Source organism: Marmota flaviventris, chromosome 7 (assembly GCF_047511675.1).
Source record: "Marmota flaviventris isolate mMarFla1 chromosome 7, mMarFla1.hap1, whole genome shotgun sequence".
Taxonomy (NCBI): Eukaryota; Metazoa; Chordata; class Mammalia; order Rodentia; family Sciuridae; genus Marmota; species Marmota flaviventris.
The window spans coordinates 16,152,417-16,169,991 of record NC_092504.1 but is presented as its reverse complement, the minus strand read 5'-3'; the positions used below and the strand labels follow the sequence as shown (position 1 = coordinate 16,169,991).

Here is a 17,575-nt window from a genome sequence, read left to right as displayed (position 1 = left end):
ATTTAAGTCTAAAGGAAGCAAAGACACTTTGTTCTTAAGAGATGCCATTTCTTAATGTGCCATAATTGGCTCATGCATAATTCAATAGGTGGTGAAAATTTGGCAACACTTTATCAATTCGTGGCCAAAAGTCATTGGAGATTCTTTTCACATCTCAGTTACATCATTAATTCCCTTCAGTTTGAATCAATATATATTTTTGAGTGCTTACTACGTGTTATACATTGGGCAAGTTGCTGAGTGATAGGAATAATGGATATACTTTGGAGATAAGCAGAATAAAATTATATTCATTTCTGGATCTTTTTCATATTATGTAGTAATTGAGGACAACCATTTAGCTTCCTTAACCTCAGATTTTTAATCTGAGAAATGGTGGATGTGAATCTCAACTTCATAGAAGGTTATAAAAGAGACAGAACTGATGCAGTGTTGGGCATCTAGATGGTTCTCAATAAATGTTCACCTTCTGATTCACTCAACTGAAGTTCCCCCTTTCACCCTTTCTCAGCATTCACAGTGGAAGAAGCACAGCAGATTCCCTCCCAAAGCAGTGCAAGCTAAGAAACAATGGGAGTGCAGGTTGTTTTCCAGATATGTTTATTTTAATAGCATTATCATGTAGTGGAGTTTTAAGGGAGGATGTTTGCCAGGGCACTATTATAATTCAGTTTCAATTAAAGTAACTGTTATGTGTAGCAGTCTAGCCAAAGGTTGGCAAGTGGCCGGTGCCCAGGCCCTGGATTTAATAGTGGTAATGGCTTCCCACAGCCACTTCACCTCCCCATTACTGTCTCCTTCTGATTTAGTGGTAGCTTTTCCTTAAGGTAGGGTGTTGATGCCATTCCCTTCACTGGCTCAGGTTTCTGGGGCAGCATTTCATTATGTGAGAATCACTGGAAATCCATTCCTTACACATCCTGTGAATTACAGAGGGACAAGACGTTGTTACCCTTTCCTCTCTCTCCCCTGTTTCCCCTTCTTTCTTGCTTTCTGAGTTTCTTCATTTTCTGTTTTCATAGTTTGGAAGTGTTCCTTCCATTCAATGGGATCTTTCTTAATGTCACAAAGAACATTTATTTTTAAAAATGTGATAATAAGCACATCTTTTGTCTTTTCAAGGAAAAAATCCTAATTGCAGGTGTATTTTATAGAGCAATATTTGTGAGGGTATAAAATTCATTTTTTGTTCCTTTCTCTTTTCTGCCTTCTTCCTTCCTTCTTCTACCTTATGCTCTTTTTAGTCTTCTTCCTTTTCCCTCTTCCTCTTCTTCCTCCTCTGTTTCTTCTAAGTAGTATTGTTACCTACTTAATGTCCCATTGCTAAACGTCCTTCTGTTGTTTTCTGTAGCTGAACTCCTTCTTCCCATTTGGCTCCTGTAGCACACTCAGAAGTTCTATTAGCTATATTTGCATCCTTCCAGTATTTGTAAAGTCTTATCGTATCTCCTGGTTGTCACTTAGTCAAGTAATAGGCATTTATCTCCTTTAATCTGGCCTCATAAATCAAAACCTTTCTTTTCCCTAATCATTTTTTTTATCACTCCCTAAATGGTTTTCAATTTGTCTGTGTCTTTCTGAAATGGAAGTGCCTCAACCAGAAAGCAGGAATTCAAGGCCAAAACCTTAAAGCCTGCATTTTGCCATTTTTTCTTTCTGAACAAACATTTCATAATACATAAGTGTAGTATGGTTCTTTATCTTGTCAATTCATTGCTTTGCAAATGCATGCAGAATAGATTCTTACTTGGGTTCTTTTAAATAGATGAAAAAAGTGCATTTTGTCCAGGAGTCAGAAGGCCGTGTGTTTAGACCTAGATTTACTATTACTAGAGATACCTACACTCTGTGTGACAGACTTTCCTTATCCTTAATGAATAATTAATTATGCCCTCCCCAAATAAGGCCCAGGCTGGGGTGATATCATCAAACGCACAGGATACCTTATGTGCATCCTACATGCTTCACTAAAATCCTATCATAGATATAAAAATGCTTGGCAAATGTTAAGTCATGGACAAATGTGAGGCCTTACCATCAGTGTTCTTCACCAGTTCAACCCAGCATCACTCATTAACAGTAAAGTTATATGCATGGACCTCACCCATTCCAAATCCTTCTTTGTATCTCGGCTTACTCTTTCTGGTTTCCCAGTCCCCAAGCTATGCTTTGCCTCTGCAGACAGACTTGGTTTATCCTTCTTTAAAAATTTAGTCACTTAGATTCTAGTTTATTCTAAACTGTACTTATCTGCTTTCTTGAAGATAGCAAACTAATCAGATGAAATTGTATTTGCTATCATGTCTAAGAGGAAGTGCATGTTTAATGTATAATTCATTTCAGATCTAACATTGACAATTTTGTTAAGATTCTCTGTAGACATGATGCTTTCCTGTCCCTGTACTTTGAGATGTGGTTCAGAAAGCAAACTTTTCAAATAATGACCAAAAGCTTGCCTAAAACCACATTTAAGGATAACTGGAGAAAAGATTTCATAACATAATACCAATTTTACTTCAAAAACAATCACCTATTTTATTTTATTCTATTGTATGCAATTCTATTCAGTATTGCTGACCATAAACCAATGAAACTGATCTAGCTATCTATTTATATGACAGCTCACAGGACTGATTTCTAATGGAACTGAGCTGACTATTGTGGAAATGATGTTTAACTGCAGTGTGTATATATATGTGTGGGTGAGTCTATGCATGTCTCTATAGGGTGGTCCGAAGGCCTTGCCAGATGGACTAGACCATAGGTAGAAGGGCATTCCCCTTGTTAAGGAGAATGTCCTCTGTGTTCACTGATATTTAATAGACTACTAGGTAATTCAAGGATAGGGTGAGTCAACATGTAATAGGGCTAAATACATGTAATAATGAGACATCTAGGATACTTCAACTTCCCAAGATTCAGAGAGGCAATGGCATTAGAAAACATTCTAAGCCAAAAAAAAAAAAAAAAATCCTGTAATTGAAAGGCAAATACTTAGGGGTAAGCTGTGGATTTAGATGTAATGAGGAAACCAATTGCAATACTCGGAGCACAAGATCTTAGCAGGGCTGCGGGCAAAGTTCATTCTATGCTATGTCATGTCTTGTCTGTTGATTTGTTCCTCCTGAAGTCTGTTCTGTCTACAGATATGATTTGTCCAAATACCTGCCATTGCACCCAGATGATCAGAGCTGAGAGGAAACACAGCCTGAATAAACAGCACCTGGTAGATCTTGGGAAGCGGACAGCTCTTAGGTCCCTTAAGATTCATTCTTGACACTTCTTTCTTGTTGCCTGTGAACAGAGCAGGCTGTAACTACCACATTGAAATTTGAACCTTTCTAAACTTATTTTAATGTATTTTTTACTAATTTATTTTATAAGTTTACTCTCAAATTAATTTCCCTGGTATGTCATCTGCTTAGAACTGTATCTCGCTCTTCTCAAGTATGCACAGCCACTATTGATTCAGTAAAATTCCAGAATTCCAGAGTGTTCTCTCTCTCTCTCTCTCTCTCTCTCTCTCTCTCTCTCTCTCTCTCTCTCTCTCTCTCTCCTCTCCCTCTCCCTCTCCCTCTCCCTCTCCCTCTCTCTCTCTCTCTCTCCCCCTCTCTCTCCCCCCTCCCTCCCTTCTTCCCTCCCTCCCTTCCTCCCTCCTTTTTATCAAGAGGGAGTATATTGAGTTTTCTCTACAGCTTGTTTATGGCTTAAATATAATTCATTTTTAAGCAGTTTCTGATTGAATAACTCTTCATGCTTCTGATGTCCAGGGAAAATAAAAATTCAAGAGGGTTTTTACTAACCTTGTAAAAATCATAGGATAAACTCCAGGAGAGGAAAAATAAGCTTCTTTCTATACTCAGTCTCTTTAACAAATGAATCCCAAGTTCATGTATAAACTTGCAGTTACTAAGGACAGAATATCAAGGAATACTACAAAAGCAACAGGGTTTTAGAAAGAAAAAAAAAACAGTAGAGTGTCATTTTTCTCATTATTTGTTGGTACAATAGTGACAAAGCACTCATACACACAATGTGTAAGTTTTAAAAAGTATAAAAGTAAGTCACTGATAAAATATATAGAAAAATGACCTTTTCAAAAATCCCATTTCAAATTTTCAAAGTCAGGAGCTTAAGTGAATGATGACTCTAAGATACCTTTTCCAAATAGAATAGAATTGTAGAGGCTCATTTCTACCCTGGGTAGCAAGAAATTAATTATTAGGATTGCTTTGAGTCACAGTGATACTGTGAACTTCTAATTATCCCAGGTAATGTAGGCAAGGATAGTACATAATTGAAATTCAATGATAACACAAAAGGCTTATTCTAACTGTAGATTTCAACCTCCTTCCCTGGGAAATCTTCATATAAGCCAATGAGAATAGCCAAGTTGCCTATGTAGCACTTTACTTGTCTTAGTGGCATGCTCCCTTTTACGTGAAATTGTTCATAAGAAGTGGACTAGTCAAAATGTGAAAAGTGGCTACAGTACCTAACAGTTGAAAAAGCTAACATTTATTTTCATGCTAATAACAATCAGATCTCTTGGGAGCTTCAGACAGATTCCAGGAGCTCCCTATTAGACACACATGAAAACAGTTTGCAGGTAAGACCTTAGCCATCCATTTCCAGGTTCAGGAACCCAGAGAGGTTACTGGCTCACTGGTAAAGAGGTTTGGAAGGTTTGAGCCTAAGAGAAGCCTGGTGTGGCTTAATGCAACAGAGAAGGATAATTATAAATGGCAGGTAGTCAAAAGGCCATTCCCAAGAGCAGAGCACCTGAATATTTGAGAAAGCCAGCACACCACTGCAGCCACTCCATAACTTCCTGCCAGGTCTTCTGGTTGGTGGAGGACCCTTTTGAATGCACACACTCTGATGATAAATTATTCACACACTTACTTTCTCTTTTCATAGCCACATCTTGTCACTTTTGGTGTATAACAGGAACGAGTGTTTGCTTATTTACTAGGGTGTTGAAATTATCTAATTGTTAAAAACAAAAACAGGCCTGGTTGATATAAATACATACTTGACCCTTTTACTTCTTCCACAAATTGTTGACTTTATCTTTTCAAAGAAAAAAATAGAGAAATAATAATTTAACATGTTTTATTTTGGATACTGGCAAATATATTTCTATGTTGTTGTATTAATCAAAATGATTTTATGTTCATTAAATGAAAATATATCAACTTCATGTTAAACTCATTGACTATTTTAAAAAATATGAATAAGAGTTACTCGGCTTGTGAATTAAAAGTTTGCTCAAATCCAAGATAGTATAAAAGAAATTTGAAATACTTGGTACCTCACACCAGATGCCAGGATTTCCTCTTGTTAAGGACCAGCATTTTCATTCACAAAACTTCTAAACCACCTTCCCAGTATCTCTTGAACAACTTGAGAAGTATTAAGTCCAGAGAAGCCTATGAGACCAAAAATACCTCCTGTGAAAATACCATGTCAGGCAGTTTTGATTCCTAAGAAATGGAATGTATGAAATTCTGGACCATGCTAACTTTCCTAAGTTGCTTTCATAATTTGGGAGATTGAATCTATCAGTGGCCAGTGGCCAGTACGTTATTATTTTAAGAAAGTAGGTATGAATGTTCAGTACTATAAACAATTAATAGAAAATGGGAAGATAAACAAAATTTTGTGAATTAGTCATTGTCTAAGAATCTTCTTGATTTTCTCAAATTCACTTTGGATTTTCCAGTTCAGCTGGTGATTCTGTTAGTGACATTTCTGTGCTTCCTATCAAACTGGCTTTTAACACAGCTGCCTTTTCGTACTTTAGTGCTACCAGACTTCATGTTCCCAGTGGTCTCACTCTTTTGGCACAGAAATGACAAAATTCTTTCACACCAAGGTGTTAATCACTAATGTGTTTTGCCTTTTAAGTTATTTTGGGGACAACTAGGCTGCTTAATGTAAAAAATTAAATCTGTAATGGCAGGAGTCTAGGCACACTGATGCTTCATAGAATATGCATCCGGTTTAAATTTTGCTGGTACACTACAGATTACTCACCATTACTTGGTTCTTTCTTTTCTTCTTCCTTTCCTTACCTCTTTTGTTAATTGCAATACCTTATGATCAGGTAATATATACTCTGGACACATGGATAAAGACAGAGGTAAAAAGACAATTAAGATAGAGCTCCTTTCCCCAAGGACTTCTCATATGGTAGAGAAGATATCCTGTCAGCCATCTCATTAATCTTGGAAGGGTGATAGGTGAGATTGGCAAACACTAGTAAGAAGAATGGAGTATTGACTGCTTGGAGGAGGGGCTTGTGAAAAACTCCACTGAGTGAAAACATTGAAGCTGATTCATGAATGATGGCTAGGAATTTCTCAGAAGGGAAAGAAATTTCTCAGTTGGAGCAGTGAGCACAATGTGTGGGCCTCACAATGTGACTTGAACACAGAGTGTGAGGACATTCTGTCAGAAACTAAGGCTGGAGAGCTTTGGAAGCCTGGGAGTGTTCCTGTACAGCTTACTATGATTTGGGGAGTTCATGCTGTCATCAGAGACATATCACTGAAAACTGAAGTGAGAGAATGACATGTTCCTGTTGCTCTGATAACAAATGTAGACTGAGGGTATGATGCAGTGGATAAAGGCTTCACAGAGCTCTATCGCTGTGTGTTGAGTGGATGACACGGGCCAAGATGTGGCCCAGGATTCTGGGTATACCTTGGGAGAAACATAATCATAATGCCCACTTTGTTCAATGACATTAATTTTTGGTGTACTTGATACTGTCTGGGTGCTTGATACATTTTAAATATTTCAACTCAGTAACAACTCTGAGAAGTCACCATGATATATAGGGAATGTAGCTAAGGCTAAGAGGTGTACCATCTCCAAAACTATTTAGGAAATAAATAATCAAGTGAAGATTTGGGGTCAGTTTCAGTATGGTGTAATGTGATGGAAGTAAAGGGATACTGGTAAGAAGAGCCATGACCATAGTGGGAACAGAGCCACAGCAGAGTGGCTATTATACCAAGAAATAGGGGGGTGGGAAGTTGCAAGAAGGATTCTCTCTAAAATGAATGGAACCTGGAAGATGTAGAGTCCCAAACAAGGTGCTCCCCACCCTTTTATATGTAGTTCTGTCTATATCATACACTTCAGTGAATGAAGCCAACTGGTCAACATGTGGTCCAGTGGAGAGTAGGTAATCAGAGCACTGTGGCTTTTCCCCTCCATTATTCTCCCCTCTGTTGGCATGAGCAGTTAGTAGACAAAGTCCATTGCATGATTTCACATCTTTCTGTTGACTGTTGTGCATTCTGCAGCAGAATGACCAGTAGCTCAAGGCTGATTCTCCTTTATTATGTACTTTGGAAAAGCATAAAACAAAAATTTTCCTTTTGCTTCCCACAATTACAGTAGCAGGATACTAGCAGTCTGAGCAGAAACATAGGGTGCTAGGCAGAATGCTAAGATGATCCCCTGGTGTAAATATTTGTGCAATCCCTATCCCTGAGTGTGAGTAGAAATTTTGAGTATGATGGGCTATTTCTACCATAATTATAGGACCATGTGACAGAAGGAGTTTTGCAGTTGTAATTAAGGTTCCTTATCAGTTGACTTTGAGTTACTCAAAATGGAGCTGTCATGGATGAGCCTGACCTAATCAGGTCGGAGAGATTTGGGAGCATAGAAGAGATTTTCCAACTTATATGTGAAGGGGACATGGCCACCAAGAGCAAACTCGAAGATGAGAGTAATCTTTAACCAACAGCTGGCCAGAATACATGAACTTCAGTCATACAACCACAAGGCAATGAATTCTTTGAGAAAACAGTAATTTCAGACTATGACCTAGAGCTTCAACCCCAGCTCCACTTTGATTTAAGCCTAGATGGAATATTCAACTAACATGTTTCAGGTTTTTCATCTACAGAAACTGTGAAAAAGTAAATTTGTGTGGTTATGAGTCACTCAGTTTTGACTGCTATGCTTCAGTGGAAAATAATTATACAATTCTATACTCACATGCCACTTACCAATGTTAATGATGGACTTCATATCCAGTGGTGATCCCCTATAATTATAATTAAGCTAAGAAATTCTTATCACCCAGTGATGTCATAGCCATCACAGTATAGTGCATGCTCCTATGTTTGCAGTGAGGCTGGTGTAAACAAACCCACTGGGCTGCCAGTCTGGGAGAAGTACAGCATATAATTGTGTATAGTAAATAAATGCTTGATAGTAATGATAAAAATCTATGTCCCTGATTTGTGTCTTTATACATCGTAGCATCATATTAGAGTGTACTCATACTTGAAAGAAAAGTAGTTTATTGGAAAACAGTATGTCAAGTTAGGTTGGTAGTAGTCTTGTACGTCTTGTGTTTACCACATTCTCTTGATTGACCTGTAATATCGACGTTTGTGTAAGTACATATCGAATGTTCACACAATGACGAAATCACCCAGTGACACATTTCTCAGGATGCATCTCTGTTGTTAAGCAGGGCCTGATGGTACCACAATTCAGAGGGGAACTATCCTCCACTATCAGCCCAGCAGAGCATGCTGGGCTGATTTGTTTTGGTGACCCTCTAAAACAGTTTTAGTCTGTTCATGGTTCCAAGTATAATAAATTTAACAGAGCATGCTCTCAGTTATCCATAGATAACTCTTAACTCTTTGAGGCCACTTTGTGTTATTTAATGAGTTACATTTCCATTGCATTGATGACAATTTTTAATTTCAGTGTGGCTCTACTAATGGCATGACTTGTTTTTCGAACAAAAACATATAAGTTTTTATTATTCCAGATTTGATTATAGTATGATATAATTATCATGGTTATTATATTTGGAATACTCCTGTTGAAAATCAAGGTTATTAACAAGTGATTGAGTTAGAGTTGTTAGTGATTAAATTGCAACATATAAGTAGCATAAATAATTGTCAAGGGGATTGTAATGTATTGCTTTTATATTTCTTGTGTGCAATAAAAGAATAAACAAACTTTTATACTATATTATACTATATTACTGTGAGGAAGTACAACATGCCAACTATAATGAGAAACACTTTGTTGGAAGGAACAATATTTGAAATGAAACCTGACTGTGTGTGTGTGTGTGTGTGTGTGTGTGTGTGTGTCTGTGTGTGTATGACTAAAATTTCCATTAAGCAAGGCTGAAATTACCCCTGGGTTTACAATCCCATAAATAATCCAGTTTCAATTATTTGAGCCTCACATGAGTTCATAATAAATGAATTATGCATCAGATAACTTTGTGTCTTTTGTTACTTTTATAATATTGATTCCGAAAAGATTAGTCCTAGTAGAGTAATGGGAAAGGACTCCATGTGGCTGTGTTTGGGTTTTTATTAGATCTCAAACTGAAATGTCTATTTTACTTAAATCAGCTTCACACTTTCGAACATTTGCATCCATCAATTGCAATTTATTTCACTTGGCTTGCTTATTAAGGTGACACACATCAGTGTTGTCCCTCACTTAAGTGATTATATTTGAAGCTAAAAGAAAAATGCTCCAGGGAGAAATCCAGGATGGAAGAAGGATAGATAGCAAAGCAGAAAACTGTAGAATGGTTCACAGCCTTCTACCTGCATTAAAGTTTGCATCTGAAACTCATGGTAAAAGGAAATTGCTGTGAATGCAGGAAATGAATCATCAAAAAATACTTTAAAACATGGAATAGAAACTTATATATCTTCACCAACAATTTAAAAACACTTACTTGTATGAGGAGAAATAAACACTGGGTCCAGAAGCTTGAGAAACCAGTGGATCTACCCTGCCCCATCGATTACTAACCACGTCAAGTCGTTCAATGTTGTAACTCTCAGCTAGTTTTTGAGAGGCAGGGGTCTCCCTGGAGTCTGTGTTATTTACATGATTAAGGGTGTTTCAGCAAATTAATGCAGCGTTTCTCACAGTGTGGTACAGAGAGGTCCTAGATGAGAATATGTCTGAATGTTTGATAAAAATGGAAATTCACTGACTCTACCTCAGAACTACCAAATCAATTCTCTAAGGAGTTTTAGAAAGATCCATAGGTAATTATAATGCACAAAAAGCTTTCATGCCACCAGATAATGTGTATGTAGAACAGCTTAATTCTCTCCTCTCTCTTGTCAATGCCAGGTACTCTTTCTTTAATGTTCTTTACTCTCATTTATCTCCAGTCCTTAAGGATGCACTGAACTACAGCTCCAGCTCACTTCTGAGTCACTGCCTATTGTTCCCATTTAACCACCTTTACCCCCCAGCAGCTTGCCTTTGCTGTTCACCCTTAGGGCAGGCTTTCGAGCTGATGTCTGGGTGTGGTGTTATTTCCTCATCATCATTGAGGATATAGTTTAACCTTGGAACACGGAGTGTGATGCATGGGTGAGACTGACAGGTGGAGCATGGGATATGCCCTTGAAGGTAGATTTGCTCAGCAGTCCACAGGGTGCTTTGAAATCCCAGTTGAACTTGAGTAAAGTCTGTAGTCTGATGCCCCACTAATACCGTATTCATCTGTGGAATGTTCCAGAATGGAAAGTGACTAAAACTTCTCAAACACTACTGCCCAGAAAAGTTATTTCAAAGCTATTTATTGATGTATTTATTTGCAACAGGAATTTTTCTTAAGAAGAACAATTTAAAAATCTTCCTGTATAAATTTACAAGTATTTCCTATAGATACTTGGATGAAGATGGTGGTAAAACCCATGAATAGGTATGAGCAATGTGCTCTTTAGAATCCCAACTCAATTTAAGGTGCCTTAATTCTCATCCATGTAGTAGCTGCAAGTAATAATAATGTTTATCTCATTGAGTTTTATGGTTTTACTGAGATAAAGTATATAAAGCAACTATAATAGTACTAAATGTATAGCAAGGGGTCAGTAAATTGTAATGATAATATAGTTATTATTTATTGAGCATTTACAATGTGACAGTCTCTTCCAAGTTCTTTTCATGAATCCTCTCAGCAAGTTGCTCAAAGCAGTGGCAGAGTGATTGCCTCCCACGTGTGAGGCACTGGGTTAGACTCTCAGCAACATATAAAAGTAGACAAATAAAGGCATGCTGTCCATCTACAAATACCCCCCCCCCAAAAAAAAAGAAATTTAAAAAAACAAGACACAAAGTTTTAAAGTAACTGAGTGGACACTTGAATATTCACAATATTACTAAAATACTTTTCTCATTTGATGTCCTGTGTTGGTTTTATTTTATTTCATTGTCAAAGGGCTAACTATGCTTCCTAGTTTTTAAATCACAAAATTTAGCCAGGCTTCTCTTGTATCAAGTAACTGTCAGAGGAGGATAGTGTGCAAGACTCTGATGCTTGGTTTGAATGTAACTATGGGAGATATCCTGACATATGTGAGGAAGACACTCAGTGGAAACACCTGGGCAAGGGAGTTGGTTGCTTTCAACTGTTTTCTCTGCTTCAAGTCAGTACTCTAGCAGGACTAGTTTTCTTCTCCACTGGTCATGTAATGTTGATTTTCCTTGTTCTGAAACAAACACACACACACACACACACACACACACTCTCACACATTCCCCTCCTGATATCTATATGATACCAGTGCAATGCAGTCTCTGTGAAGCTGATCTGGGTTTCATTCTTTTGCCTTTCTCTGTCATCAAAGATTAAGCAGCCTCTCCCTCCTCTTGTGGTACTTTCTGCACTTCCTTAACGGCTTTTCCCAGATGCTCTTTTGGATTGCATTTATTTGCAATTGCAACTAAAACATGGTGTAATCATGATGTCTGTGAGCCAGTCCCAGGTGAATTGGGGGTTAGATATTTCCTGGTGCAATCTTCTAAGCCCTCTGTTTCTGTCTCAGTTTACTCTTATAACATGGAAACTTAATGTCATCTACATCATGAGGTTTATGTGAGGTTGCACAGAGAGAACCCATAGAAAATGCTTCAACACTAATCTGCCAAATGGTGATTGTTCTACAGACATGAACTAGCATCATCTAAATTTTGTTTTAATGGGTTCACTGCCATGCAAATATGGGGGATAGGATTTGTATGATCCATAGCATCTTATGTAGTACCTGGACCATAAGCTTCACAAGGAGATAAACAATGAATCAAGAGAAACGAACAAAGTGATACTTATTTTTTTTTTTGCTCAGGCCAAGAGATTTTTAAACAAGAATATAGAGAAAGCTTGTCCCCTTTCTCCTCCACTTTGTATTACCATCCTCAACATGGAATTAGAAAGACACAACTAACCAGAATCTCTTTGTTCCCTGCCTCAGTTCATCAAAGGGCAGCTCTGCCTCTCATTTTGGAAGGAAACACTCTTTTTCTTCCAGAAGCCCTGTTTCTGAAAATGAAGCAGAAATGGGTTTATTACTGCCAATAACTGGTGATTTAGAATAAACTGCACTTTGGGGATATGCTCTGAAGTGCAAATGTAAGAGTATCTCTAATTAAGTGTGTTCATTTTTTCTGGGGACAGGCAAAGAATGACCTTCATGTGGCTGTGGAGCTAAAGCAGAAGGGCCCAAATAGCTCTGTGGGAACTGCTTTAAACAGTAAAGCCTGGATCTGCCTCCAACCCCCTGTTACTCTCTTGAAAGTACTTCACATAGAATATTTTAAAACTATCATAACAACATCCCTTTTCTCTCACCACCATCTTGTACTAATACCTTCCCATCCCTATCTACTCACAAGGAAGTGGCATAGAACTTTCTCATGTCTAAGATTTCATCTGTTTAGAAATAATCATTTTTTAAAAAGTAAAAATGAGGTGTTGGTTTCTTATCCCTGTATGTTTTATTAAGTGTTTTGTGCATACCTGGCCATTTCTAAGTACTTAATGAGGCATGTCATGACAGTAGATACCTGTCAGCTTCACTGGCTTCTGATTTGGAGACCTGAAATAGTTCACTAACTTTTACCAAGTCTCCATGTCCTCATTTGTAAGATGAGAATGAAAGTCTTTCTTATGCTCAAAGAGTGATTTTAAGAATGGGATGGTCCATGTATTTCATCCACTGTTTGGCAAAACATACTCATAGAGATTAAGTAACATTTACAGATATTATTGAACCTATCCTTACAAAAGTCCCCTGAGTGAGGTATATTGGCTGTTTTTAAGACTGGCAAACTGAAGTTCAGAGATCTAAGGTAACTTGAATGAGGTCTGTTCTTGAATCAGTGCTCAGTTCTCTTTTTTCTGTTGATACTCTTTCTCTTATAAAAGGGACTGCAAGGCTCTAAAGGAATAAAATATATATTGGGGTAATGTTTTAGTTTGATTTCAAGCTGTGACTCAAATAAGAGTTGCATATGTATGGCTAAGTCACTTTAACTATTTAAAGGCAATGTTTTTCAGTTGAAAATTAAGGGATGGAAATGGGTGCTGTCCAAGGTACTTCCACCTTCCAATGTTTTGAAGATGTTTTGGACAGGGAGGGAGAATTTCTCTGACACCTTCTTTGTGTTGCTTTCTTTGCTTGGAACCGTAAATCACATTCGCATTATACACTGACGATCGAGCACAGCCAAGTTGTCACAGTGTAAGTACTCATGGTTCATCCTAAGGAGAAGCCCAAAAAAATTCGCTCCCAGATTCCTCAGTGCCTTAGAGTGGGACCTCCTGATAGAATGTACAGAAAACTCACAAGATAATTTTATACTCTTGATAAGAGAGGAGCAGGTTCTGCTGGATCAGTTAGAGAGCAAGGGGATTTTTAGGGAAGGAAAGAGTACAGTCAGATAACTCATTCAACAACTAGTCCCTGCCTCTTAGGTGCCAGGCACTATTCTCCATTTGAGAATACCACAGTGAATCAAATTGGAAAAACAGACCAACAAACTCTCTGCCCTCAAAGGCAGCATTCTGAATTCTAGCAATTCTAGTAGAAGTTGATATTTGATTAAGAAATATATATGACAGGTAATAACAGTACTTTGGAGGACATAATGCTGGTACAGAGCACAGTGACACAGGATCAGGAGAAGGGGTGTGGTAATATGTAGTGTGGTGAGCAAGGGCCTATCTGTTGTGGGGATTTTGAAACCAATATTTGAATAAAGTCACTGATTCATGGGATCTTATATTGGGATAAGTATCCCAATAGAGGAAACAGCAAGGGCAAATGTCCAAGGTCATGAGTATGCATAAGGAAATGAGACTGGCAGGCCTGGAAGAACAGCACAGCACCAAGGGGACCCACAGTTGTGACATCCAGAAAGAGCAGCAAGACTCTCACTCTGTTTTTTTTTTTTTTTTTCAATAGCTCCCTGCCTACACACCTTCTGTAGCCCACGAACATCAACTTTACAGGTGAACACATAGGATTCAACCATTGACATTTGTTTCTGGGACATGCTACATGACTGTACAGAGTTCAATGTGGTAAAAAGACAGAAAAAAACTCTTTTGGAGACCACAGGTGATACAGTTTCAGTAATAATATTCCTGGGAATGATCAGGAAGGAAGAACCATGGATTCAATTAAATACTAGTTTGGAAACACTTCATGTTCCACAGTTACTGGGGTTAATGGATTAATTAGAATGTCACAAAGCAGTCTGGAAGGATCATTTTGGGTATAACCTTCATCTTGTGCTAATAAGTACTTATACCATGGTTTGGATTTTTAACTTATTTAAAGCTGTGTAGAATAATGGCAAGAAATAACAGGCTTTGTGCTAAACAAATCAGAATTTGAATCTTGGTGTGACCATTCATCAGCAGTATGACCTTGAAAATGCTGCTGCAATGCTCTGAGGCTTAGTGTTTTCTCTGTAAGTCTTGTCTATAAATACTTCCAGAGTGGCTAGGAGAAAGCAATGTTTGTGCCTGATCAATGGTGACTATTCCTATTCAATACAAATCTATGGAGTATAAATTGTCCCCCATGTAGGCATTGTGGGGTTGTTAGGTAGGCAAGAAAAACATGATTTCTGTCATCCAAAACACCATTTAGAGGACAGAATGTACACTCAAGCAACTATAATACAGAGTTACCATCAAAATACAAAAAGAAGAGATTTCTTCCAATACTGGTTGTGGAATTTTCATGAGAGTTTTAGGAACTTGACAGGCAGAAATGTGGAAAGGTTTTCTCCAGATAGATTAGTTGAACAAAACCCTGGGGATGGAGATGCCCTGAATTAGTTTGGAATAAGGAGCAGATATGTCAAGTAGAGTATATGGACAGAAGTAGGACTAGTGAAGTACAATTCCTGAGTACTGGGAGACCAGGATGCCTTGCGAAGGAGTTCTGACTTCATTCAGTAGGTTAACAGGGAGCCATAGAAGGTTTTTGATTATGAGAATAATCTGAGGGTTGGATTTCAGAATGATTACTTTGGCAACCCTGAAAAGTTTGAGTAGGAGCATGGAAACATTTTTAATAAAACTGAGAGCTAGTACTGTTTGAGCAGATTGCTCTTTTCCAAAAGTTTCATTCATTAATTCTCTCAATAGTCTCTTGAACTTGATGCTATTATCATATCCCTTTTTACAGAGGAGGATATTAAGTCCAGGGATATTCAGTAACTTATCAAAAGACGCATCACTAATAAGAGGTCCTAGACATGAATCCCAGCAGTCTGGCTCTAGAGTTCATATTCTGAACCATTCTGCTGCACCACCTCAAAAGCCAGCTAACTGAGTGTGAAGGGTGTCTGTCTTTGCCTGATCTCTTTAGCTCTCTTTGGCCCTCAGTTTGCTCACCTATGAAGCTTTTTAAGAAGCTTTCTAGCTCGTGTTTTTACTTTTTCTTCAGTCCAAGGTTTTAGTGCGGTCTTGATCAATCTATTTGGGAAGTACAGGAGGAAGAAAAAGTAATGAAAGTTGTGCAAGAGAGAGACAGAAACTTCAACAAGCCTCTATTCCCGCCCCCTCAAAGTATTATGGCTCCAAAATTATTTAAATCGAATTTTTTATAAAAAGAATAGGAATTACATATTACAATATGTGTATATATTGGTGTTTTGAATACTAATGGACAAAGACATAAGGAGGTAGCTGGTAAACTCTAAAGTATTATGAACACATTAAGTCCCAAGTTTTCAATTCTATGAATATTTCAAGGACACTGACATAGGTGTGTTAAAATAGATTGGAGGTAAAAATCTAAAGTTTCTTTTTCTTACATATTATTACATTAATATTATTAACATCCTATTATAGTGTAATCATATAATTATTTTATAATTCTATATTATCTTCTATGTTTAAGTGTTTGTAGGTGTTTCACATCTGGGTCTTTGGTACAAAATTAAGAAAACATTAGTTCATAACACTCATGCTTTGAATCAGTGTCGTTACTTAAACCAGAATCTTCGTTCCCAGTGACTGAGACTTGAACATTAGGTAAGGCAATTCACTGAAAAGAAGAAAGTCAATAATGAAGGACTCCCTCAAGCCTCTTTCCTGTCCACACTCAGCTCTTTGGAGTGAAATACACACTTTGATTTTCCTGTTTCTGCGACAGCTCTACGGTGCGCGGCACTGCCTCCAGCGTTTTCGGGTGTTGTGTTTTTGCAAACCAAGGTGCTCGGTGCTGGGATGGGTCTGAGGCTAGAGTCGGCCCTCTGTCAGTTTCCGCTGTTGCCTAGGCAACCAGCCAGCGGCGGGAGCAGCGGCGGGAGCAGCGTGCAGCGCGGAGTCCCGGGCAGCCCAGCCAGCTCGGCCCAGCATCGCGTTTCCTCGGGAAGTTCTTGTGACCTCCCAGGTCCTCGGGTGATCTGCGAGTTACTCCATGCGTGGCTGTCTTCTGTGTAAGAGTGATAACGAGGAAGCTGATAATTTTGACAGGCCTGACTTTATCGGCTGCCCCTTCTGGCCTCTGCTCCAGCAAACGGGATGAATGCATTTTTCTCTCACTCACGCCCTTTCTCTCCGGCTCCCCATCTCCCTCCTCTCCCTCCTCCTTCCTATCTCTCTCTCTCTCAACCTCTCTCTCTCTCTCCCTCTCCCTCTCTCTCCCTCTCCCTCTCTGTCTCTCTCTCTTCCTCTCTCACGCTCTCCTCCTCCCTCTCCGGCAGTAGCCTTCTTAATGTAGTTTAATGGCTTTACAAAGAAAGCCAGTCAGAGGAGCACTTCTCAGTGGCTTTGGTCGGACCATGACCTAGCTGACCATGAACTTGGAAGGGCTTGAAATGATAGCAGTTCTGATCGTCATTGTGCTTTTTGTTAAATTATTGGAACAGTTTGGGCTGATTGAAGCAGGTTTAGAAGGTAAGGGAGTGCTTTTTAGTGACTTCTAAAATCTCTGTTTTGCAGTAAAAAAAAAAAAAAAATTATTTAAGTGAATGTTAAAAGGCACCTGAAAATGAGATCAGAGAAATGTGACTCTGGGGTGGAGAGGAAGAGAGGCAGGATTTTCAACATAGGGAAGACTAATAAAATAAACTTTTTTTCAAGTTGCAGTAATGTTTTCACAGCAAAAGAACATTAAAACTAGAGGAGCACTTTGGATCAAAATGTTAGAAACAATAATCAGGAAATTAATGGTTTATAATGGATATGTCTGCTTATTTTGAGATCATTTAGTCCGTATGAATGTTAGATTTTTATGTTTAA

At 38.3% G+C, this 17,575-nt stretch overlaps 1 protein-coding gene across 1 annotated transcript in view; it reads left to right on the top strand.

Annotated features, from left to right (window-relative positions):
* The first annotated feature begins 17,130 nt into the window (after positions 1–17,130).
* The window catches only part of Kcnip4 (potassium voltage-gated channel interacting protein 4), a 499,704-nt gene continuing 499,259 nt past the window's right edge, over positions 17,131–17,575 (top strand). Inside the window, exon 1 of the mRNA XM_027936761.3 lies at positions 17,131–17,230. Within this exon, the coding sequence (XP_027792562.1) occupies positions 17,131–17,230 (100 nt within the window). The remainder of the gene's footprint in view (positions 17,231–17,575) is intronic.